Source organism: Columba livia, chromosome 12 (assembly GCF_036013475.1).
Source record: "Columba livia isolate bColLiv1 breed racing homer chromosome 12, bColLiv1.pat.W.v2, whole genome shotgun sequence".
NCBI classification, from domain to species: Eukaryota; Metazoa; Chordata; class Aves; order Columbiformes; family Columbidae; genus Columba; species Columba livia.
Window position 1 is genome coordinate 10,150,058 of NC_088613.1, and position 22,372 is coordinate 10,172,429.

The 22,372-nt window shown below is 43.3% G+C and overlaps 2 protein-coding genes across 8 annotated transcripts in view; one reads left to right on the plus strand and one right to left on the minus strand.

Annotated features, from left to right (window-relative positions):
- TBC1D8B (TBC1 domain family member 8B) overlaps window positions 1–14,670 on the plus strand; it is a 37,976-nt gene extending 23,306 nt beyond the window's left edge. The window contains exons 12-21 of one of the 2 annotated variants that reach the window (XM_065077826.1): window positions 345–630; window positions 1,891–2,020; window positions 5,296–5,394; window positions 6,537–6,605; window positions 6,818–7,058; window positions 7,887–7,952; window positions 8,321–8,404; window positions 9,208–9,264; window positions 9,586–9,683; window positions 10,035–14,670. In XM_065077826.1, the coding sequence (XP_064933898.1) occupies window positions 345–630; window positions 1,891–2,020; window positions 5,296–5,394; window positions 6,537–6,605; window positions 6,818–7,058; window positions 7,887–7,952; window positions 8,321–8,404; window positions 9,208–9,264; window positions 9,586–9,683; window positions 10,035–10,445 (1,541 nt within the window). In that variant the 3' untranslated portion in view covers window positions 10,446–14,670. Of the gene's footprint in view, window positions 1–344; window positions 631–1,890; window positions 2,037–5,295; window positions 5,395–6,536; window positions 6,606–6,817; window positions 7,059–7,886; window positions 7,953–8,320; window positions 8,405–9,207; window positions 9,265–9,585; window positions 9,684–10,034 lie in introns of those variants that run through there. The other variant, XR_010475680.1, reaches the window with a different exon arrangement.
- A 470-nt stretch (window positions 14,671–15,140) lies between these two features.
- Window positions 15,141–22,372, minus strand: part of PASD1 (PAS domain containing repressor 1) — a 101,115-nt gene continuing 93,883 nt past the window's right edge. For all 6 annotated transcript variants that reach the window (XM_065077831.1, XM_065077830.1, XM_065077827.1 and 3 more), the window contains 3 exons: window positions 22,162–22,361; window positions 20,788–20,995; window positions 15,141–19,549 (listed from right to left, as the gene is read on the minus strand). In XM_065077831.1, the coding sequence (XP_064933903.1) occupies window positions 19,379–19,549; window positions 20,788–20,995; window positions 22,162–22,361 (579 nt within the window). In that variant the 3' untranslated portion in view covers window positions 15,141–19,378. The remainder of the gene's footprint in view (window positions 19,550–20,787; window positions 20,996–22,161; window positions 22,362–22,372) is intronic.

The following is a 22,372-nucleotide window of genomic DNA, read 5'->3' on the forward strand; positions in this document are numbered from 1 at the left end:
GTCCAGACTTAACACTTTGATCTCATACTCGGTACTTGCAGGTGTATGTGCTAGAAGAAACTTGGATATGAAGTTTCTCTCTAATTGCAGAGCAGGTGTACTGGCTGTCAGGAGAATCACTGGAAGTGGGCTCACACCCCCAAAAGCGCTAACGCACCTTACAGCGCGCAGCACGGCTCCGGGCCCACGCACAGTGTGCAGCCCAGGGAGCGGACACAGCGGTTCCACACTTCTACAACAAAGTTGCATGAGGATGGGGGCTTGACGTCTGGCCGGTGCTCGGAGAAATGTGTGCTTCTCTGTACTAAGATTTGGGTGGTGGTTTTGTTATCCTTTCCCTGCAGGTGCCTTGGTAGATCAGGCAGTGTTTGAGGAGCTCATCAGGTTTCATCTGCCTCAGTTGACAGGCCACATGACGGACATGACCTTTTTCTCCTCGGTCTCTCTCTCCTGGTTCCTTACCCTTTTTATCAGTGTGCTGCCTATTGAAAGTGCAGTCAATGTGGTGGACTGTTTCTTCTATGATGGAATAAAGGCAATCTTGCAGCTGGGGCTCGCAGTGCTGGAATACAACATGGAGAAGTTGCTGACTTGTAAGGATGATGCAGAAGCAGTCAGTGTTCTCAACAGGTATCAGTTTAACTGTTGTTCTTACAGGCTGTGTAGCAGCTGCTACAATTGGAAATAGATAAGTCATTCTGGGGCAGCTGAGAAGACATCTGGCCAAGACTTCCAAGGGCTTCATAGGAATTAAGTTTTCATCTTGGGCCAAAATTCCAGAAGGGGTGGCTGGAAAGTGTGCTTGATCCTCTGAAAATCCCATCCTCCATTAAAGTTCTTCTAAACCATCGCCATTTTGTGTATTTTAAAGTAAAAGCAATGTGTTTGGACTTTATATCACTTATAGAAGGTGGCTTTCCTTAATGATGAGATAATCTAGGGCACACTTAGACCGTTCCAGACAGTTCAGGCATCAACTCACTGACAACATCTTCTACAGCTCAGTTCTTGTAGTTTAGGCTACTGGCTCCTCTGCTGCTAATGGCTTTAAATAGAAATAATAAAAAAAAGCGCGATGAGGACAATCATGACCTGATGTTTGTTCTGTATTCTCATTTGAAGAATAAATTAATATATGCAACATAAAGTGCATTTTAAACTGATGTATTGCAAGCAAAACTCGCACAGTTTTTGCTGTACTACCTACCTAAATTCTGTTGTTGCTGCTGCAATTGTGTATGATGGAGTATTAAAACAGCAAAATGACTGTGCTGTAGGAGTCACCAAGTTATGGCTGTTAGGAACTGATAGTAAGAATTTCCTTTTAGTGAGACTTTTAGCTGTTGCATGTTTGAATATAGGATAGGAGCTACAGAATTAATGAGGAAAACGTAATTTTTATTCTATGAGCCCATGCAGCCAGGTATTTATTGTAAAACCTAGCTATGCTCATTTAAATATTTAACCCTTAAAAACCCCCTAACAGTAAGAGAACATTCACCCAGTTTAAATGTGTTAAAATATAAAATCCAGAAGTGTGGTGAAAGTTTAATTTTCACTTGCACCAAACAAGCTGCTGTTTCCACTTGACACCCAAGATGTTGATGATTTTTATGAGCTTTTGAACTCCTGCTTTCAACATTTTTATCGGGCTGCAACACTTCTGTTGCATGCTGGTATGTTTTAAAAAATTATTACAGCTCTATAACCTTCTCTGGGTAGTTGGGTCCTATTTTTATATATCTTTGTTATTATTATAGCATATTTGTGCTACTCACGTTTTTGCTATTTCCCATTCTTTGCGCGCTTTTTCTTCAGTAGATGCTGATGTTATTGTTTTGTTGAGATAAACTGTTTCTTGCTGATTTATTGTGTGTTTGCTTTGTGCAGATTTTTTGACAGTGTCACTAACAAAGACAGTCCTTTGCCTCCAGCTGTGCAGCAGGGCTCCAGCCTCAGCGACACAAAGAGTGACCATCCCAAAGTGGACATCACCGATTTGATCAGAGAGTCAAATGAAGTATGTGTTCCTGTGGGTATGTTTTTGCATCCCATGCAGTGTTTATGTTGCATGGGCTACCCTAAAAATAGTGCAGCAGCATTGTGCAAGCTAGAGTAGAAAATCTATCTAGATTCGTAGAAATTGGGCTCTATGTTTTGTTGAGCCTCACCGAAAACCTTATAGGTTATGGGGTAGGTTGGTTTTTGTATTATTTTGTTCTTTTGAATTGTCTGGAATGTGCTTGCTAGGCTGTCCTGAGTGGAGTTCCCTGAGTTCATCACAGGTCAGGTAGTGCCATCCCTCATCCACTTCATTAGTAGGTCAACTAAATGACAAAGTACAGCAGAAATGGCCCTTGCGTTTACTATAATAATTTGAAACTGGGTACTGCACATTGCAGGTAGTGGTAACATTTGACATAACAACCTGTGCAGGAAACTGCGTGCTTGAGTAGTTTCAGGTTAAATGACTGTTGTGAGATGTGTTGGTTGAGGAAGACCAGTTACGGTCTTTTAGCACATTCTTTCAATTTGCAAGTTTGATTTCTGCAGTGTCTAGCTTTGCAGCTTTGCACTCGGGAGGAAATAGGTCTGGCTTCTCCTTCTCCTTTTGTCTTCAGACTATCATGAGGCATTTCCTTCCGTGGCATCATTTATATCAGGGTATTAATCCACTTGTAGATAGACTTCTGCTCAGCCCACCGTAAGCGAAAGGCAAGCTGAGGGAAAAGATTTCTTCACTTTTTGGTTTTGGTTTTTTTTCTATTAGCTATTTTCTTTTATCTAGATTATACTTGTGTGTGTGCGTGTGTGTGTGTCTCTTTTCTGATTCTCAGTCACATATTTCTAATGAAAGATCCATAATACATCTCTCTTGGAAAAATGTCCTGACCTTGACTGAGAAAAGATTTACTAAATGTAATTTGTATAATTTAGGAACTGTCTCATTTGATTTTTACTGAGGAGAGAGCTTTGCTTTTAGTGGGTTGAACAAAGAATTAGAAACTCAAGTTCTCCTGAAATGTCTTTATAGCATTGGGCTAATATAAAAAGTCTGTTTCTGCTGTCAGTATCGTCCCACAAGAATGTTGTGCTGAAGAATTGTGTTTGTAAAATGCTTTAAGATAAGATTCTTGTAAGAAGAGTTGTGAACTATTGTGGGTCTTTTCTTGTCATGGTGAACTCTCATAGTGGGGATGAATACTTGCAGAATAAAGAACAGAGATGGTAAATAATGAAGTGCTGTATATTGCATTCTGAAGTGCAAGCTGAAACTTTCACAGGGTTGGAATCATAACTGAAAGACAAAGAAGAAGAAACTCCCTTTCTTCCCCTGCCATTGCAGGCAGGTGACTGGACCAAAGGAATAGCCTCTGATTTGTTATGGCTTTTGAACATTGATTTGAGCAGATCTTTGAAACCGAATATGCCACTTCCAAGCTGACAGCCCTGTTCCTAGGCCCGTATCTCATAGCCTCATTTTGGATGCAAATTTTTAGCTTCGGTTGAAACCAAATTTCTTCAGTGCTGGTAAATGTCACAACCCCTTGTTTGAGAACTGCTGTTCCAGAGTGAGAGTCAATGTCCCGCTTCCCATTTTGACCAGACAGTCAATTTCAACACAATTGTGTTCCGGTGAAGGGTTTTATTTTCATATCACTGAGGAAATAAATTTCGAAATGGAGAGATTGCTGCAATGGACAGTTGTCATTCTGCAGATAGGTCTAGGTACAAATCATGAATAAGTGAACAGAGATGTTCTTTGTGATACTGTTGCTTCGCATGGGTGTTCACAAGATAAATGCGATTAAGTGGAAAGGTTTGGAATTGAATTTTAAAATTATGTGCCGCTTCATGCCTTTATGACTCAGGCACAAATGCAAGACTCATTCTTTGGCAGTCTAATCAGGTATGAAGAAGTCATGTTTAATTAGTGAATGGAAGAACGTGTTAACATTTTATCACATTGCACTAATTCAGTTAGATTATATATCTTATGTATATTCTTACTGAGGCCATTACACAATATCAGTGTCCAGATGCCAGACCAGTGAATGAGTTCTGAGTCAGAGATGCAATTTCTCTCTGCTTCCTCCTTGCTCCCTGTCAGAAGCTGTGCTGGTAGCGGTCTCCACAGGAACACAGAAATACAGTTCTGGAAGAGAACTCCACAGGTCACCCAGTTCAGCTCCCTGTCCCGCATATGCCCAGATCGTCCTTGAAATATGTTGTTAAAACTCTTCAGCAAAAGAGAATCTGCAACACCGTTAGCCCATTGTAGGCTTTCTCCGCTCTTGTCAGAAAATATCCTAATATCCAGTATGGTTCCTCTTGGATGCTCACAAAGCACTACTGAGGATAGTCAATGGCAGTTTTCTCTGCAATGCCTTGTTGCGATCAGATTGTTGTTGTTCATCACTTATGCTTTCAACTCTGATCATTTCTTTTTCTAGATTCAACACAACCAGTTCCTCTAGCCTTTCTCCAAAGCTTATATGTTCAGACTCTTTATGTTGCAGTTTTTCATATCTTGTTTGAAGTGCATTGCTGAATATGGGAACAAAACGCACTGTGAAGAAACTTCTGCAAGTCCTGCCTAGGTTGTTCATTTATCACTCATTTCTTCTCAAAGTTTGGTATTAGAGCCAGTTGTGCACAGGGTGCACAGTGATTGCGGTTAGGCCATGTCTTCCTGGTTGCTTATGTTGTTGAAAAGTGTCAGAAGCCTCACAGAAATAAAGATGTGTCCTATCCGCTGTTTCAGTTCAACACACTAGACAGCATTTCATCATATGAGGAGATTAAATTGATTTGACATTATCTTGTTTAAAAATGTTGGCCCGTTTTGATTTATCTGTTTCTGTTTAGATTTTAATTGTTTAATAGTTTGTTCTGTGATTTATCTGGGAGCTTGTTTCTAGTTTCTGCCTACTGTCGTACTTTTCTTTAAAGGTAGATGTCCTTGTTCTACTCCAATGCTCAGACACCTTCCCTGTCCTTCAGAAGTTCCAGAGGTAGCTAAGAATGAATCGAAAATTACATCAGCTAATATCTAATGTTACTAGATTGAACTTCAAGCCCTAACAACGCACACACTTTGCTGCCCTGCGGTAGTGGTCACCATGTGATAGCAGAGTTGTTAGTATTCTAATAAATGATTCTTTTGCTCAAGACTTTTTGCGATCTTGTTTTGTGTCCACGCCTGTATTGTACTTAGTTGCAAGAAAGACAAAAATAGCTGCTTAGATGTGTCTAGCAAAAGTTGATTTCATGGAATGATTGTTTTCTTCTTAGAGATATGGCGATATTCGATATGAGGATGTTGAGAGCATGCGCTGCAGGAACAGGCTTTATGTGATCCAGACATTGGAAGCTACGACCAAGCAGAATGTGGTGAGTGACTTGGAAGAGCTAAACCCTTCCCTCTGATAAAATTCATTCCTTTTTGGAAAATTCTGAGAAGAGCTACATTTTCCAGCACCAAATATATAATTTTATATGCTGAAATCGCTCTCATCTGCAGGGTGTCAACTGATGTTCGGCCTCTGACATTTTTGGTTTGTGAAACACAGCTTGACCTTCTGATCTCGTCACAAGTGTTGCCATCACAGAGAACTTCCAAAGGCTGGCGTATCGCTGGCACTTCGCATTGACTGGAACAGCCTGACCTATATTTCTGTCTGCTGTTGTTAAATTGTTAACACATTTCTCTTAGAGGCATAGAGCACTGTAAAATGTCCACAGTGCTACAGTAAAATAATCTATCACCTCCATTTTTGCTCTGGGAAGCAATCCCAAATGTCCCCAAAGAACATTATTATACTGCAAGGCTTTTTTTTTGTTGTACACCAAGGCTTTTTGTCTGTGGTGTGTGTGTATGTCCGGTAATGTGTGTGGAGTGGTAGCACTTCAGGTGCCAATATCATCCTTTAAGTTCAGACTCCTGAATGAAGGTGGAGGCTGCAAGGTGCTCCCTTTGTTTGCCTGTTTTCTCAAGTGGCCAATTTCCTATAACTGATGATAATACTACTCTGTTTAACAGGCAGTGCTGCTTACCATAGTAAATATGGCTTGCAGCAGCTGATACTAAATGCTGTTGGCTGTGCTGAGTTGATAACTGTTCTATTTCATTTTATAAAACATACATATTGTGAGGATAGAGACTGGTCTTGTAGCTAACTTTGTTTTAAAAAGGTGTGAACAAGTTTTTTGTTTATTATTTTTTTTAATTAAAAAAAAATGAGGATTCAGCTTCTCTGTTGAGAGCTGAACATGCGCTTGCCCATTATAAAGGAAGCTATATGTTACATTACAAATAACTGAGTTTCATGGTGTATACAAGTAATGTAACTAGCTCTAAGCTTCCTTTTTTTGGGAGAAAATATTTCTCTCCGTCTATAATCCTCTGATTGCTTTAAAAAAGTCCTATTCTTACTCCTAGTTATAACATGCCAAAACATGGAATATTCAAACAGTGTCTTTTAATGTGAAGTTAAGTCTCCCATAACATTAATTTTCTCTTAATTTTGTTTCAGCTGCGGGTTGTGTCCCAGGATGTAAGATTCTGTCCTAGTGATCTTGAAGAGCTTTATGAATTATTCAAGGTAATGTGGCATCTTCCTCACTTTCCAACCATCCGTCTTAAAGGTGGACTGTGTTATGGGTGTGAAACTGTTTTAACAAATTGAAACAAAAGCGAGATTCAGTACGTTTTACGTGTCAGCTTTAAATCAAATAACGTAGTTAACTTTTCACATCTTTCACCCAGAGAGAGTTGTTGTTTCAGAAAATCTAACATTTTATCTTTCCTTTGCAGAAGGAGCACTTTCTTTCCTGTTATTGGAGTGTAAATAGTCCTGTCTTGCAACATCATGATGCCAGTCTGCCATATCTTGACCAATATCGCATTGACTGCCAGCAGTTCAGGGTTCTCCATCATCTCCTGAGTCCCTGGTCACACTGTGCAAACAGAGACTCACTTGCATTGTGGACATTCAGACTGATGGATGAGAGCTCCAGTTGCCTTATAAACTTCAAACAATTTGCCTGTGTTCTTGGTATGGGAACGACACGTGTATGTAGCACATTCACAAGGGAACTCCATCTTGGGAGTAGTCCTGGAATGTATCATCTTCCATACATTATATTAAGAGCCTAAGGAGACTAGCCTCTTAATTTAGGATCAAATAGTCTGATTTTTATCATGTGAAACTAAATGCAAAGACTGCTTAAATGGCAAACCAAGTACTCAAAGTATGTTTACAAGCCTGAGAGTGGGACCTGCACTATTAGGCTTTAAGTTATGGAACTGTGCTCCCATTTTTTTTGCCTGTATTTCACATGGAATAGCTAACACAAGGCTTCACAAACTAGTAACTTTCCTGGAGAATAATCTCCTATTTGAGATTAAATGTAAATATGGCTTTACCACCAAAATATCAGAAAATTAGGAAATGGTATGATCTCATTGCCCAGCCTGTTTAGTTGATGATAAATGCTTCCTCATACTAAGCCATCTCATAGACAGATCATGCAAGATGACCAATGCCTCATATCTCTGGGGAACTGAAAGTTTTCTCGAGTTACCACTATGTTCCTTTCTTCTTGCTTTTCAAGTGGTATTGTTCCGGAAACAAAAATTAAAGGGAAAATGCCGAGAAGACATTAGTGCTGTATTTCTTTGGTGCTGTGATTTCATTTTAGTAAGTCAAACCCCAGGCTCAGCTGCAGGTGATACTGCCTTCCTTAAGCTTTATCTCTAATTATGCTCCATGGGAGACAGGACAAATGTCCAGTTCCGACCTCCCTGGGTTGTATTTGTGTAGGTTATGAGGCTGTTTTAAAGTTTGGTCCAGTTGAACAGTCTTGCCTCTCTCCTCTAACAGATACCATGTATAATGGAAGCTTCACTGACAAACTCAAGCTTCTTTTTAAGTTGCACATCCCTCCAGGTGAGTGAGAGGTGGTGGCATTTGGGGAGGGCTATTCCTGGCTTTTGTCATCTTTGCATGGTGTTGTTTTGTTTGTTTGGTTGGTTTTGGTTTTGTTTTGTGGTTTGTTCTTGTATTATAATAATATTTTCTTAGATTTACTTTTTGTTGACACCAGTCAACTGGCTACTGGCTACCGTACAGTCTGACAGCTGTAATACAGATGTGTATTTCTTCCAGGGTGACATATTCTTTGGGAAGGACATAATCTGCCTCAACACCATTTCTCTTCATAGGGACCATTTGTCTGTACAAAGCTGTTCATTTTCATCGGTGCTTTGGTAATGCTTGGGAGCATTAAAGCCATTTTATTCATTTATTTATTGCAGCTTTTACTGAAGTAGAATCTCTGAGCCCTTCCAAAGGTGGTGATCTTTCAAAAGAAGAGCTGATCCACTTCAGCCAACTCAGCGGTAAGCTCCAGAGTGTGAGGCCTTGCCTGCAGAATATTAGAAGGAATCTGTTAGTTATCTCATGGTGAAAAATAGGGAGCTCTCTTCTGAAAACCAGTAAAGCCAGGAAATCATACCACTGTAAATCCTCTGTAAAGATCTTCTGTAGATGGTTACATTTTCATAAAGTAGTGTAGAATTAGTGGGTAGTGAGTCTGATGATGGAATCCAAAGGCCATGGGTCTTTACATGGAAACAGGGATGTGTATTTGGTCAGCATTTTTCAGCATAAAGGGATGATATTTCCTACCTCAAGAAATCGAGTATCGAAATCCCTGACTATTTTGAGGCACATAAGCATTTCAAAATCCTTTGCTTCCATTTAAAAAAAAAAAAGATGAACAAAGTTTTGTGGGGTCTAAGTTTATGGTGTTGATAAAATATTCTGCTTGGAAAGCTGTGCGGTTTTCCTTCTTTGGAAGACAGATGCTTTTTGTTTTTTAAAAACTATCCCAAAGTACCTTATCTGTAGTATGTGGGTGCTGTTTTCACCACTGTTCAAAACATGGACTATGACCATCATGAAGGTTATTTGCTTGATAGAACTGATTGCAGTTGCTTTTGTTGTCCGCGGCTTCTATTTTTACAGAAAGTACACAAGTGGTACCACATGGTTTCTTCGTGGCCTAATCTGTATTGGGAACATATGGGTCAGTGAGGGCCTTGTTCCTTAGGGAAGGAGTTTTTGATAAAAAGAAATGAACTATTGGTCCTCCTTTCTCAAATAAATAACTCTTTCTTCTTTTTCTCCTCCTAAACTGTAGTTTCATCTGTTGGGGATAGTCTTGAAAGTGATTCTTTGAAGAGCAGCCCAGAAAAAGGTAAAGAATCCTGGAGACACACTTGGTAACTGTGTGTCTTCTGGGCGAGCTGAGCTGGGGAAATGTGTGGTGGCAAAGAATACTGAGTAACATCATCTCTAGTGTAGTGCTTACATTAAATCTGCTTTTATAAGTACAGTTCTGGGGGGCGAGAGGGTAATGTAAACTCTGATTGTGTTTGGTCCTTGGCCCCAGCACTCTGTTGGGAAGGAATGACATTGATGTTGCCAGTTGTTCTGCTCCTCATCCCTCATGGGAAGCTCTTTGTTCTTGTTTCTTGACTTCTTTTTCCTTTTTTTTTTTTTTTTTTTGGTCAATTAGGGAAGGGGAAGGTTGATATTCAGGCGTATCTGAAGCAATGGCAAGATGAACTTCTTAAAAGAGAAGAAAACATTAAGGATTTGCCAAGAATGAATCAGGTAAACTGCCTGAGTCTTATTAAAGTCTACTTTTGACTGCTGTTTATCCATTAAGTCCTATTAGTAGTTTCCTAAAGGATTTGTAAGTTCCCTTGAATTTCAGACCTCCACATTAATCATTAGACTGGGGTTTCTTTAACTGTTATAACTGTAAGCTTATGAAGAGGGTGACTTTCCAATACAGTTGGATTTACTGGGGCAGGTCTGTGCTGATACTGTCTTTAGAGCAGTCGTTGCAGCAGGCACTGAGCAGTGGCACCAGGCGCTGGATTGAGAGCACAACGTGTGGTGAAACAGGACGGTTGTGTTGCTGTTCTCTGAACAGTCTCCTCCATCTATGTCTCTCTGTAGTCTCAGTTCATCCAGTTCTCAAAAACTCTGTACAATCTGTTCCATGGGGATCCTGAGGAGGAGCTGCTCTATCGGGCTATAGCGGTGGTAACCAGCCTTCTGCTGAAGATGGAAGAAGTTGGGAGAAGACTGCAGAGTCCCCCATCACTGGTCAAAAGTCCGGTTGCTGTTACAGAGGTGGCTGCTGAGACCCCCGCAAAAGGGCGGGAGGAAAGCAGCTCTGAGCAGACTGAAGGTGGTAGAGCACAGAGTTTGAGAGGGAACCATGAATGGTCTTTTGCCTTCGAACAGATTCTGGCTTCCTTGTTAAATGAGCCAGCTTTTGTGAGATTTTTTGAGAAACCTCATGACATAAAAGTTAAAATAGAAAGTGCTAAAAATTTACAACTTAAGGCAAGAATCAGAGTGTGATTTTTCTTTACTCTGAATTAACCACATAAAGCGCTTACAAATGAAGGTTGTTGCTATGGAAGTTGAGTCTAGTGTTTACATAGGGAAACTGGGGTGTGAATAGTTATCTTTAATTATCAGGTTACTGGTATGTAATGTAAATAAAAATAGTTTGAAGCACAATCACCTTCTTGCATTGCTCATATGTTTCACTCCAAAAAAGGACTGAATAATAAACTGTTTGTTACCATGTTATTAAAATATGCAACATTGCTTGGAAAGGCTGGATGTGACCTATTGCAAGCCTATCTGAATGACAGCTGTTACAGTGTGTGCTCTGCAGGTTCATTTCTATTACTGTGATAAAAGGAATGACTTCTACCCATTTTTTGCTTAAAAGGAGTAGTGACAGCTTAGAGGTTATCTTCCAGGTTAGTTTAATTAGTTATTTCCAAACTTGCATGTGGCCTGGGATCAAAGCAGGGTGAAAACTAAGAACAGAGGCTGTGGTAGGCACAAGAGCATGAGGTTAGAGAAGAATGCTACCCTGCTCTCCATTCCTCTGCTTTGGTGGTACTGGTGGTCCTGATCTCTTTGCCAGTTCCAGCCCCTGGTCGGCAGTTTCCAGGCTGCATTCTCCCAGCACACATCTCAATTTTTGCAACAAACAACTTGTTTCCTGCTTTTTTAGCTCAGCCTATATATGAGTTCTCTTTCCCATTTTCTTACCAGTGCTCCTACAATGCAGGTGAAAAGGATGGAAGGTGGTTTGACCGTCCAGGCTGTGCAGGGCTGTGAACACTAGTGTAGGTTGATGAAAGCAGTGGCTAAATCTGTCTGACCACGTGGTGGTTGTCATTTGTCTTGCAAGAGGTGCCATTGGTAACTTCTTAGGAGTACGTTGATGAAATGTATGCTTTTTGCTTGTGTTTGGGAAGCCCAAGCACTGACCATCTTCAGCTTCTTCAGAGCTGGCTAAATTCAGGCTATTAAACTGCCAGGGGCAGATTGCAGTTGCTCCTTGGCTTACTCTGAGTCCACACCTCAACCTTGTACTTATGCTGTATTTTCTGTAGCTCTCTGGGTTATTGCTGCTGTCATGTTTTCTATCTGCCGGGATATATCCTCTGGAATCTGACTTGAAAATTTGAAATATATATAAAAACTGATAAAGATCCTGTGGATGCAAGCTCTGCCAGTGTTAGTGCTGATAAATGAGCCTTTGGTAGCTGGTGCTAGAATGGGTTTAGAGAAAGGGGGGAAGAGCTTGTATATTAAGAACAACAAAAAAGTAAACTGGGACTCTCTGCTAAACTAGTTAAAAATTGCCGTTTCTGAAGCCTGTATTAGAATCATTCTCTGCAGTGCAGCATTATTTTTATACTGTGCCTGGTTTTTTTTTTTGGAAAGATGCAAAATAGGGATGGTATCATACACTGAGGCTTTTCTTGCAACACTGATATGAATGAAGGGTAAAATGGAATTCTGACTTGCATTACAAGCACTTGGTGAAATACTGTCATTGCAATTGGTGTTAAAGTTCCCATGCTGCTTCTAAAGAATACAGTTTTAACCAGGAGCAATCAATTTATCAATTATTTCTTCTACTCTCTGCCATACTCTCAGGTATTAATGTAAAAGTTTTATTGAATGAATGAACAGTAACTCTAAAAACTATATCATATATACGGGAAATGGGGAAGCTTCTTTCAGAAGCCTTCACAAACTACTTATACTTGGTACAATATAATACTGATTTGTATTTTTATGCTTTTTTTTTTTAATCTAATTTATCCATTCTTATAGCTATTTTTCTGAGGAAAAGCAGGGCAACACTGTGTTACTTTTAAAATGTATTTACTCAGTGTTTTACTGGTGTTGTTTTAGAAATACAAAGCAGATGATTGCGTTGTTCTAGTCCAGAACGTACTCAGATAAGGTTTGCTCAGATAAGGTTTGCTCAGTGAGTAATTCTGCAAATAGCCGTGCCAAAGTGAATGGAGCCCCATGAATACAGATGCAGCTGCCCAGCCACAAAGCTTTTGTAGGTTTATGATGGATACTGTTCACTTAAAGAAGTAGAGCTATGAACTATGTGCTCAGCAAGGTAGCAGAGGCATGAAACATTTACAGCTCAATGGCTTTTGTTGTTGTTGTTGTTTGTTTGGGGTTTTTTTTTTGTTTGCAAGCCAGGATGTTAAGATCTAAGTACAGAAGACTGTGCTGGAGGAATTTGCGAATTACAATAGCTGTGTGACATTACTTGGTTTGGTTAGGCAAAACTGAGCACCTTTTAAATACCATTTTCTATTAGTGTCAATTCAAGAGACTTTAGAGTCATTACCAGTTATGTAGTAGCTCTTGTTGGCTATCATGTATGTATAGAGACACTACCAGCATATATATATATATATATATATATATAATATATATATTTAAGGTGAGAAGTTAGGATATGTAGGGGAAAACTAATTTTTATTAGCTACATGTTGTTTTTTCTCTTCAATTTGTTTCCATGTTTTTCCCCCAAAGGGTGATGTGTTTAAGTTGTTCCTGCCATCCCCCCGCAGGCTGATCCAGCAGGACCAGCCAGCGCCCGGGCATCCACTCGTGGTAGGTTCTCTTCCTTTAGCAGCCCATGGATCACCGGCTGATCCTTTGGGGAGGTCTCAGGGTAGCGAATGCCAGCTGTTTCCAAGGAGAGTGACCCAGAGGTGTGCGGTAACACCGAGGGACACTTTAGTGCTTTTTGCTTGTGACAGAGGAACTCTGGAGTTGGTGTCTTGCTGCTTTCCTGCCCTTTCCTGGTGTGGGGAGACACGTGCAGGCTGGAGCTGGTGGCTGGAGCAATAGAAGCTCTTGTCCTCACTTGAGTCTCAGAGGGGCATTGACTTTAAAGCCCTGCATAGTCAAGGACAGAGGTCCTTTGCTACAGCTTTTTGGCCATCTGAGGTTCTTGGTGCTGCAAAGATGAACCCAGATTCACGAGGTGTTGCATGAGGACGTGGTGGGTGCGCACGCGTCTGTTGAAAAAGGTCAGCGGCTGCATGGAGCTGGAAATTAAGCAGAAGTGCCAGCGAGGGGTCTGGTGGTTTCAGGGTCTGACCCAGAATTAGTCAGCTACTTCCCAAGCTGGGGGACTTTCCTTTCAAATTGTAACTTTGAAGTTTTTTAGAAGTGTGTTTGAACTTTTGAAGAGGTCATTTACCAGCAGGAAGCAGCGGGGTTGAGTGAGTACTAGTGTATCATGCCACGTATCTCTGTTGTTTTTCTTTTCTGTAACAGTTTTCATGAAGTTATAGGTCATTTTAATTTTTTTGGATCAGTCATAGGAAATAAGTGAATGTGCATCATTCAGTACAAAATAGCTGTAGGTAGGATATAGACTGCTAAAACTAGTGACGCTGTTTATACAGTTTTAAAATTGCACTATCTACTGCAGCGTCACCAGTGTGACTTGGCAGCCGTGCCATGGTTATTTACCCTGAAACATGCTCGGTGGCTGTTTTAGCACATGCTGCGCAGTCCTTCTAGTGGCCGGGCCATTATTATTGTTGCTGTGCACAGAAGATGCCTTTTGTCAAACATAATCGCTGGCCCAGGGGCGGCCAGCAGAGCTGCCGTGTCCTCCTGCTCTGGCAGTGCCAAGGGGGCTGCTTGGGCAGCCGCTCTGGGTGACGGGGGCAGCACCGACCCCCTCCAGGGGCCGCTTGTGTGGCCTCTGGTGGCCCCATGAGGTGCGGGAATAGCTCAACTCAGTCTTAAAAATACAAGCCCTTCCAGCATGGGGGAGAATTGCTTGTAATTCAACTGGTAGCATTTGCTGGGACAGGGCAGTAGTTCAGAAAAAGCACTCTGTGTCTATCCATTCCTAAACCAAGATGCTTCTTCATCATTCTAATGACTAGATACAAATGTATTTTTAGAAGAGTTTGCTACCATTGTGACTAAGAAATAGCTGTGTGTTGACTTTATTAGAAGTTTCTCATTCAGTTGTACCATAAAAAAAAGGTCTTGATTGCAATTGCAGTTGTTATCTGGACTGAAACAAAACGAAATACTCCAGTTTCTTTCCCCAAAAATAGGCTGTTTTGTCCTTTTTGCTATGGCTTTGTCACTTTACCAAGAAGGCAACACATGCTTGTGTTGGCAGATTGGCTTTTTATACAATGTATTGTATGTACAAGTATTGTAAGACAAATGGGGTGTTAAATAAAAATTTGTTTCGCTTAAGAAAAAAACAAAATCTGTGTTTGAGACACTGTTATTTCCCATGATGGACTGGTTCAGAAGTTCCTTCAGAAGCAGTTTTCACATTAAAGCCACATTTAGTCAGTGCTTTCCAAAGCAAGGACCAAGCCAAGAACTGTGTTAGGATACCAGAAAAATGAAGAGGACACCCAGATTCTGAAGGCTGGGACTAATTTGGCCTCACAACCAGTGTGAGTGCCAGAACAGTCCGTTAGCCCAGGATGAGTATGGTACCCACTTTTTACACCCAAATTAAAACATTTATTGTGTGCAGACCTGTCTATGCGGACTCTCGCGCCTTGTTCTTTCTAATTTATGTGCTGTCGCTATTGCTTCTGCCACTGGTGATGGAAACCCCCGTCTCTGGCTTGAGCCCCATTCCTCCAGCTGGTTATACCCACGTACATGCAAGGAGCAGATTCAGATCCCCATAACCACCCAGGGAATATAAACAGCAAAAAGAGGTCTTGCAAGTACTCTTTTATTTATTTTTTTTTGGTATTTTTTTTGTTTTTTTTTTTTTAAATACTATGTACAGTCTGTTTAAAGCTTGTCAAAATGCACAGGCCTCCATTCAATGGAGCTGTGCAGAGACATAGATTCAAGACAAGAATAAAATCTTTACTGTTCATCTTCATAAGACACTTCCTTTTTCCCATTACAAAATACTTTAAAGAATAGTAACATTTATAAATGTATCTATATGCAACATCATATAAAATAAACCAAGATTTATACTCAATTCTAAGGTTTTTTTCATATTTTCTTTTTTATTTTTTACATGGAGTATATACAATATATACAGTAATTTTTCAACGTGTTTGTCAAACCAGCCTGATTATAACCATCAGGCTTTAGCTTATATGTACAAATATGCTAAAAGTGCAAGACTTCATTAATTAAAGCTGCCTGTGTTTTCAGAGGTCTGGAATTGTGTGGCCTATATATCTGTATTTATATATACACATACATATATACATATACATATATATATATATATATGTATATTAAACCCACATATATCTGCATATCTGTATATATGGAGAGAAATATAGTATATAGGTGCCTGTGTACAAGAAAGCCTCCGAACATTAATGACTAACAGGTTGACACCACCACTGGAGCCTGACCCTGACGCAGGTGGCACTGGGCATGTTCCTGCCCCTGTTTGTCACCAACAAGTCACACTTGTGTTTGATTGTAAGCACCCGGGGGCGTGTGAACCAAAGCCATCAGCAGCCCCCAATTCCAAATGGGTCCCAGAAAAGCACAGGTCATAGCTAACACCGAGGTAAACAAATACAAATCAACCTGAATAAAGAACTTGATTTATTAATATATATTTTTTTGAGAGCGAGAGATAAGGTAAGGCAAAAATCCCATGGCCCTGGCTCGGCCCTCCCCTAGCCCAGGGGCAGGTGGAGCACAGACCAAGCAAGCCCCAAAAACAGGGACGGTGGGATTTTGTCCTTCGGAGCATATCTGGAAAAAGTGGCTCTACTTATGGGACCACACAGGCACCCACCGCCCGCCAGCGGCTGGGGGAGCACTGGGAATCAAGGGGGGCACGCGATAAAGTGCATTTTAGGTACTTTGTTTCAGCAAGGCCAATCTAACATGTAAACATCCATGCAAAGCTCCTGTGCTCCTCACTGAGGCTGCGGGTGGGCAGAGGTGCCAGCCCTCCCCACCCTGTCCGTGCAGCCCAGCGCTGCCAGCAGAACGGCTGTGTCCATGGCACAGCCCCCCCAGGCCCCTTCCCAACCCTCTGCTATTGGACTTGCTTTCGCAGCCACAACAGTGCCAAAAAGCTACTCTGCCTTGGCTACCTCCCTGCCATGTCCTGTTTGTTAATAAAAAAATCCCTCTTCATACCGCCCCCCCCAGGCCCTGACCCAAATCATCACCACGTCTGAAACACATTTGAGTGACATCTGCCATGCCTGGGTTCATGTACAGTGATGGGACACTGCAGAACAGCCACAGTGGTGTGTTTGGGCAATACAGGTTTAATAGGCAAGACAGGGACGTGCGTGGCCTTTCCCTTCTGCCAGCCACGCCGGGCCACAACTGTACAATAGTGGCTCCCTTAGATGAGTGTGTGTGTTTGCATCCCCATAAAGTGGCAAGGTTAGGGGAAAAAGAAAATCACAACCAAACACCAAAAATACAACAACCCTTCCTGCTCCAACCTCATGAGCAACTATACTGTGTTGTAGCCAGGGAGACCCTAAAACAGTGCTTTAAAAAAATAATATATATAAAAAAATGTATTTCTTACCTCCAAGGCTCCGTGCTGGCCCGTGCTGCAGCCCTGCAGACGATGCTGAGCACGACCCTCCTGGGGCAGGAAAGACCCTGCACTCTCCCGGGGACTTGGGCTCTGAGAGCCAAGGGTCGAGGCTGTTATTATTTTAGCTCCACATTGTACTGCAAAGGCGGGTGCTCCACGTCTCACTGCCCGCAGTGAGATGTCCCTGTCCCTGTTGTAGCTGTGGTTACTTGCAGGGGCTTGAAATGGGGGTGGCGGGGCAGTTTAGGCTGTGCCCAAGAGCAGCTGCTCAGATGCCAGGGGCTGCCTGTGCTGACTGGGTTGCCTTCCGGGGCTGCACTCGCAAGGCATTAGCCCTAATACAGGGTAAGGGCTACTGGGCACCTCCTTGGATCTGTGCTACAGCCCACCGCACTCCCCAAAACACTGCCCATGGCCAGGAGATTGCACCTCCCTCCGCCTGCTCTGCAACCCACAATCCATCACCGCTGGCATCCCCGGGAGGTGTGTACCCAAACGCCCCAGCCAAACCCAACCAAAGCAAACCAAAGCAGTCCCGTGCCTTGCAACAGCCCCACAACAGCTGCTGGGTGCTGTAGGGGCACCCAGTCTTCCCACCACCACCACAGACAACACAACACATCAAAACCCCTTCCCCAGGAAAAACCCCAGGGGTGGGAAACAGCCCCTTGTGCAAGGGCCCGGGGCAGGCGGTGAGTCAGGCGGCAGGAACGCTGCGGCCAAACTGCAGCTGGGGCTCCTGAGCTCCCCGGGAAACTCCGGCTGCCGCATCCAGTTTCAGTCAGGCTGAAACCATCCAGGTGTTTGCACCGCCGTGCTACCCAGCCCATGTGCTCATTCCTGGCCCCAACACTAATGAAATCCTCCAGTGCTCCAGCGCAGAAAATGTGTGTGGCTGGTGGGGGAATGCAAGCTAGTTAGTTGTGGATATTGCCTACAGCATTGATACCTAGCTATAGACATATACACCATTACCTATACCTATTTTTTTGCATGCTCTCTTTCCCACTTCCCCCATTTTCTTGAAACACTGGGCTCCTGGAGGTTGCCCATGCCAAAGGCTGCTCGAGCTGTAAGCACCAGCATCCAGCTGCTGCGGCGGCACAAAGAATCAAGAAAGCAGCAGAAAAAGAGAAAAAAGGGGGAAAAAAACAACAAAAAAAAGGCAAAAAGCCAGCACGCTTTGCTTGGACTCAGAGGTGACAAACTAACCTGGCCCTAAACCTTGCTCTGACTGCCAGATGCAGCTTTGCTGCTAGAAGGACATGGTCCTCACTGACCATTTTTGCAAAGCTGATAGTAATGGCTCCTACATTCAGGCTCTAACAGTGCCCAAAGTTAGTATTCAGCTAACTCCAAAAAAGTGTACATTTTCATTTTTCCTTTGGAAAGACACAAACAGTAGGGACACAACTATACACCCACTGAGGAATCAACTTTCTTCAATTCATAAATATAAACATATAGTTAAAAAGTGACGATTTACAAAAATACAATTTATTGCTGACCCTATGGGCTTGTAAGATCGCTTGTGTCGTTGTGGCCGTAGGTTTCGGGTTTGCCAAATTGAAACATGACCTAGCAAAACCATAAAGTTTGCTGTCATATGCTGTTCTATGCTTGTTTGCTTGTTTTTAGATATAGAAACATACAAGTACATCACTTGAAACAAAACAACCAAAAAAAATACGGAGTAAGGGTACTTTGTCTGTAACCTGAAAAATATTTAGCTACAGGGAGTAAAAACCATATAAATTTATCTACACTTGATAACCAAAATAAAACACGACAAATATCTCACTAGCTGCGACGTGAGCTGGTATAACAGTAAGAAATTCAGGCAAAAGTGGTGTTATGTAAATTAGCAGCATTATCCAATCTCCTGGAAAACAAAACATTGTAGGACTGAGGTATAGAAAAAAGGAACAAAAGAAAATCCACCATGGACCTACTACAGCGAAACAAGTTATGTACATGGTAACCCAATGGTGTCCTGCGGACCCATACAGTCTGCGTATGTGCCCCAAATCCTGGGCTTAAATTCACAGTGACTTTCAGCATTGAAGTCCTGAATGGAAAAGAGTTTTCTGCGATGCAAAGCGATCTTCGTGGCGACCTGACAAACAACCTCCCCGTGGCCAGGAAGCCATCGCCTTCCCGTTGTACCGCGGTGCTGGGCACGAGCACCAACAGCTGCCGAAGCAGCGTCACGGACCGGCTGCATGGAAAACCCAACCCGCGAGGTGCCCCTGGGGCTGTCTGTCTCTGGTGGGACCGTCCCTCCAGCTGCCACGTTCCCCGCGGTCATGGCCTCACCCGTCCCGTGCTCTGACGGCGTCGTCCTCCCCTCGCCTGCGCCTGTGGCGCCGGGCGGCTGCAGCCAAGGTGGTTCCTGCCTCCCGACGGGCGCTCAGGGCAGCTGCATCTCGGGCAGGTCGGGCAGGTTGCAGGCCTGGCCCTGCGCGTGGCGGCTCTGCGGCTGCGGCTGCAGAAAGTAGCTCAGGGGGTTCTGCTGCGGGGTGTGGGGAGGCTGGAAAATGCGCTGCGTCGGACCCCCAGGCACTGGCTCAGGAGCTTGCATCTGTCAGGAGACACAAATGGGACAAGTCAGACCTGCCCTACAGCTCATCTGTTCCTTGACTTGCTGCAGGGCTGATGCTGAGGCTCGTACCAAGTCCTAAAGGCAACCTCCTACCCATCAAGGGTACAAACTGTGGACGAGCAGCTTGGGATGCAAGTGCTATCAGCACAGTTAACAATGCCTGGAGTGTACAGAGGGGAAGCAGGACCCATCTGTCCTACCAGCCCAATGGGGAGCCCAGAAGGGAGGGAGACCTTCAAAAGCTACTTGGACGCAAGGTTAAATCTTCAGGATGTGCAACTTCCATCTTTCATAGGAAGGATCTTCAGGCAACCAATTAAGAGGTTGTAGAGTGACCTTGTCCGTGCAGCACCCTGTGGCTGGTTCCCCAAAGACCTGGACTTGCTGGTTCATCCCCCATGAAAGGCATTGTGGCACCAAAGCCTAGGTTTCTGTTGCCCTGGAGCTATTTACCTCCCCCAGCATCATAATTCTACTGTCTATATCGTTAGTCCTCAGGACCTCAGTGCAGCCCACAAGCACACGTACCCAAAGCAGGGATGGCTCATGTCCACATTTACTGACAACAATGATTAATTTCTTACTCTAAATGCAGTCTTGCTGCATGGCTACTTTCAGCTGCACCTCCTCTTCCTGCTTTGTTTTATACTGTCTTCATCTTTAACTCTGCCAACCAGGCAGAGAGTATATTGGAGAATATATTACTAATTAATTATTACTTTCAACAACCCCTCTCCTTGGCAGTGTTCGGTATGCACTAATGAAGCTGTGCTTTGAAAAACCAAAATCACTTTCTCCAGAGACTTGTGTTATGAAACAACTGTTTACTAAAAGAAAGTAGTGATGGCAGATGATAAAAAAACTTGCTATGCTGAGAAATAACAGCAGGAGGCATGTTTTCAAAAGAGTTTATCCCTTATGTTTCATGTCTACAGCAAGGTTCCCACCAGAGCTCCTCTGGATGAGAAGCTGTTTGAAGAACTGGGTATTTTTTCTAGACACTATGTGATCACTGAGTTTGTTGGAAAATATGGCCTTGAATGGGTGCAGAGCCAACCCGGAAAGGCTGAGCACTTGGGTACATGCAGATACGGTGGGAATGGAGGATGCATGAGTGCACTGACCAAGTTTGATTAGCTAAGTAAGTCCCGTCTCTTTGAAAAAACCCCAACCCAATCCCAAAGCCATCCCTGTGCATCATGTTCCAGCTCCATTACCTGAAGGTAGAGACGGTGCTGCTGAACCTGTTGCTGTGGCCACTGATGGAGATGAACCGGTGTGTTTGCCTGGTGGGATGTGAAGCTGGTGTGTGGGATCATCAGAGATGGGGAGAAAACAGGCGATGGGGCCGGAGGTCGGACGGTGCTACATGTAATCGGTTGCATTTGTATTGGGGAAGGCAAGATCTGCTGCTCTGCAACGAATCTGCCATGAGGAGGAAAATAAGGTGTGAGAACCCAAACCCAGACCCACCCCTGGAGCAGGCCACTTTGCAAAAGTCAAAAAACAGTTAAAAATATTTTTAAAAACCATTTTAGTTGTCATAAAGCTATCTGTAATTAAAAAATATTCTCATTACTTCTTCTCCTAACCAGCTGAGCTTTTGTCTCTTTCAAGACTGAGACTGTGTTTGTGTCACCATGTACAAGTTTTTCGAGGTGATTTTCATTGCCATAAAGTGCCCAGCTAAAACAGCGTGTGAAAACCAGGGCCAGCAAAGGCTCTCCTGGCACTGCTCTATGTGGACTGGCCACTGCCACTGCCAGTGAGGATCACGGCTTGGATAGACTGACCCAACAGCATCCTGCGGTGGAGGGAAAACATGATGGTGAGGGAAGGGAGAGCTCCTACCTCCTGACTATCAGTCTCTAGAAACAAACTTCTTAAAATCCTTCCTGAAAGCATGCAAGACACCACCCTGAAAAAAGCTAATGATTTAGGATGCTGCTTATCACCTTGTCTAATGCGCTTGCAGAGGTGAGCTGAAATTTACTAAATCTTTCATGTAAGAAATAAGTTTTATAGATGGTAAGACATGTCGGGTTTATCTTGCTTCCCTACACAACATTTTGAAATGGCTGGATCCTGTAGGCAGTGTCTGCACATACCTCCCTGAAAAGCGGCTGAATAGTTTGAGGCAGTTGTGTATGTTTTATACAACGTTTACAGCACTGTATAGAAGAAAAATGGCTTTGCCATAGCACTTGTCCTGGCTGGAGAAAAGATACCTTGGAGCTTCAGAAGAAGCAGACACAGGCTTGGGAAAGGCTGTCCCTGACAGTTTTTACTGTTCGCTCCGACAGCAGAGATATCCAAAGGTTAATGAGCTACATGGATAGCTTACAGAAATATGGAGAGAAAAGGATTTCAGGCCCCTGAGGGTACAGTGTGGTGTGCCCAGCACCCAATTTGCACAGGCACCGGGTCACCAGTAACCCTGACCTCTGCAGGAGGGAACGTCCCTACATTCCTGCTGTGCCACCCAGAGACCACCCTCCCCCCAGCCCAGCTGTGCCTGCCCTCCCCACCGCCCGGCTGCTGCCATTTCTGTCACCGCCATCAGGATGGTCCCGGCAGGGCTGCATTCCTACCTGAGGCTCCTGTCCTGGCTGTAGTCAGACTGCGGTTGCCTTTCGCTGCCCTCAGTCGGCATCTGCGCAGCCACCGTAACGGGACGCGTTTGTGAGAACACCACGGGGTTGTTGTAGAGGGGCACCGAAATGCTCGTCTGCCCCGGCAGACATGTTTGCTGGGCTTGGTTTCCTCTCATGAGGTGCTGCTGCTGCTGTGCCTGAAATGAAG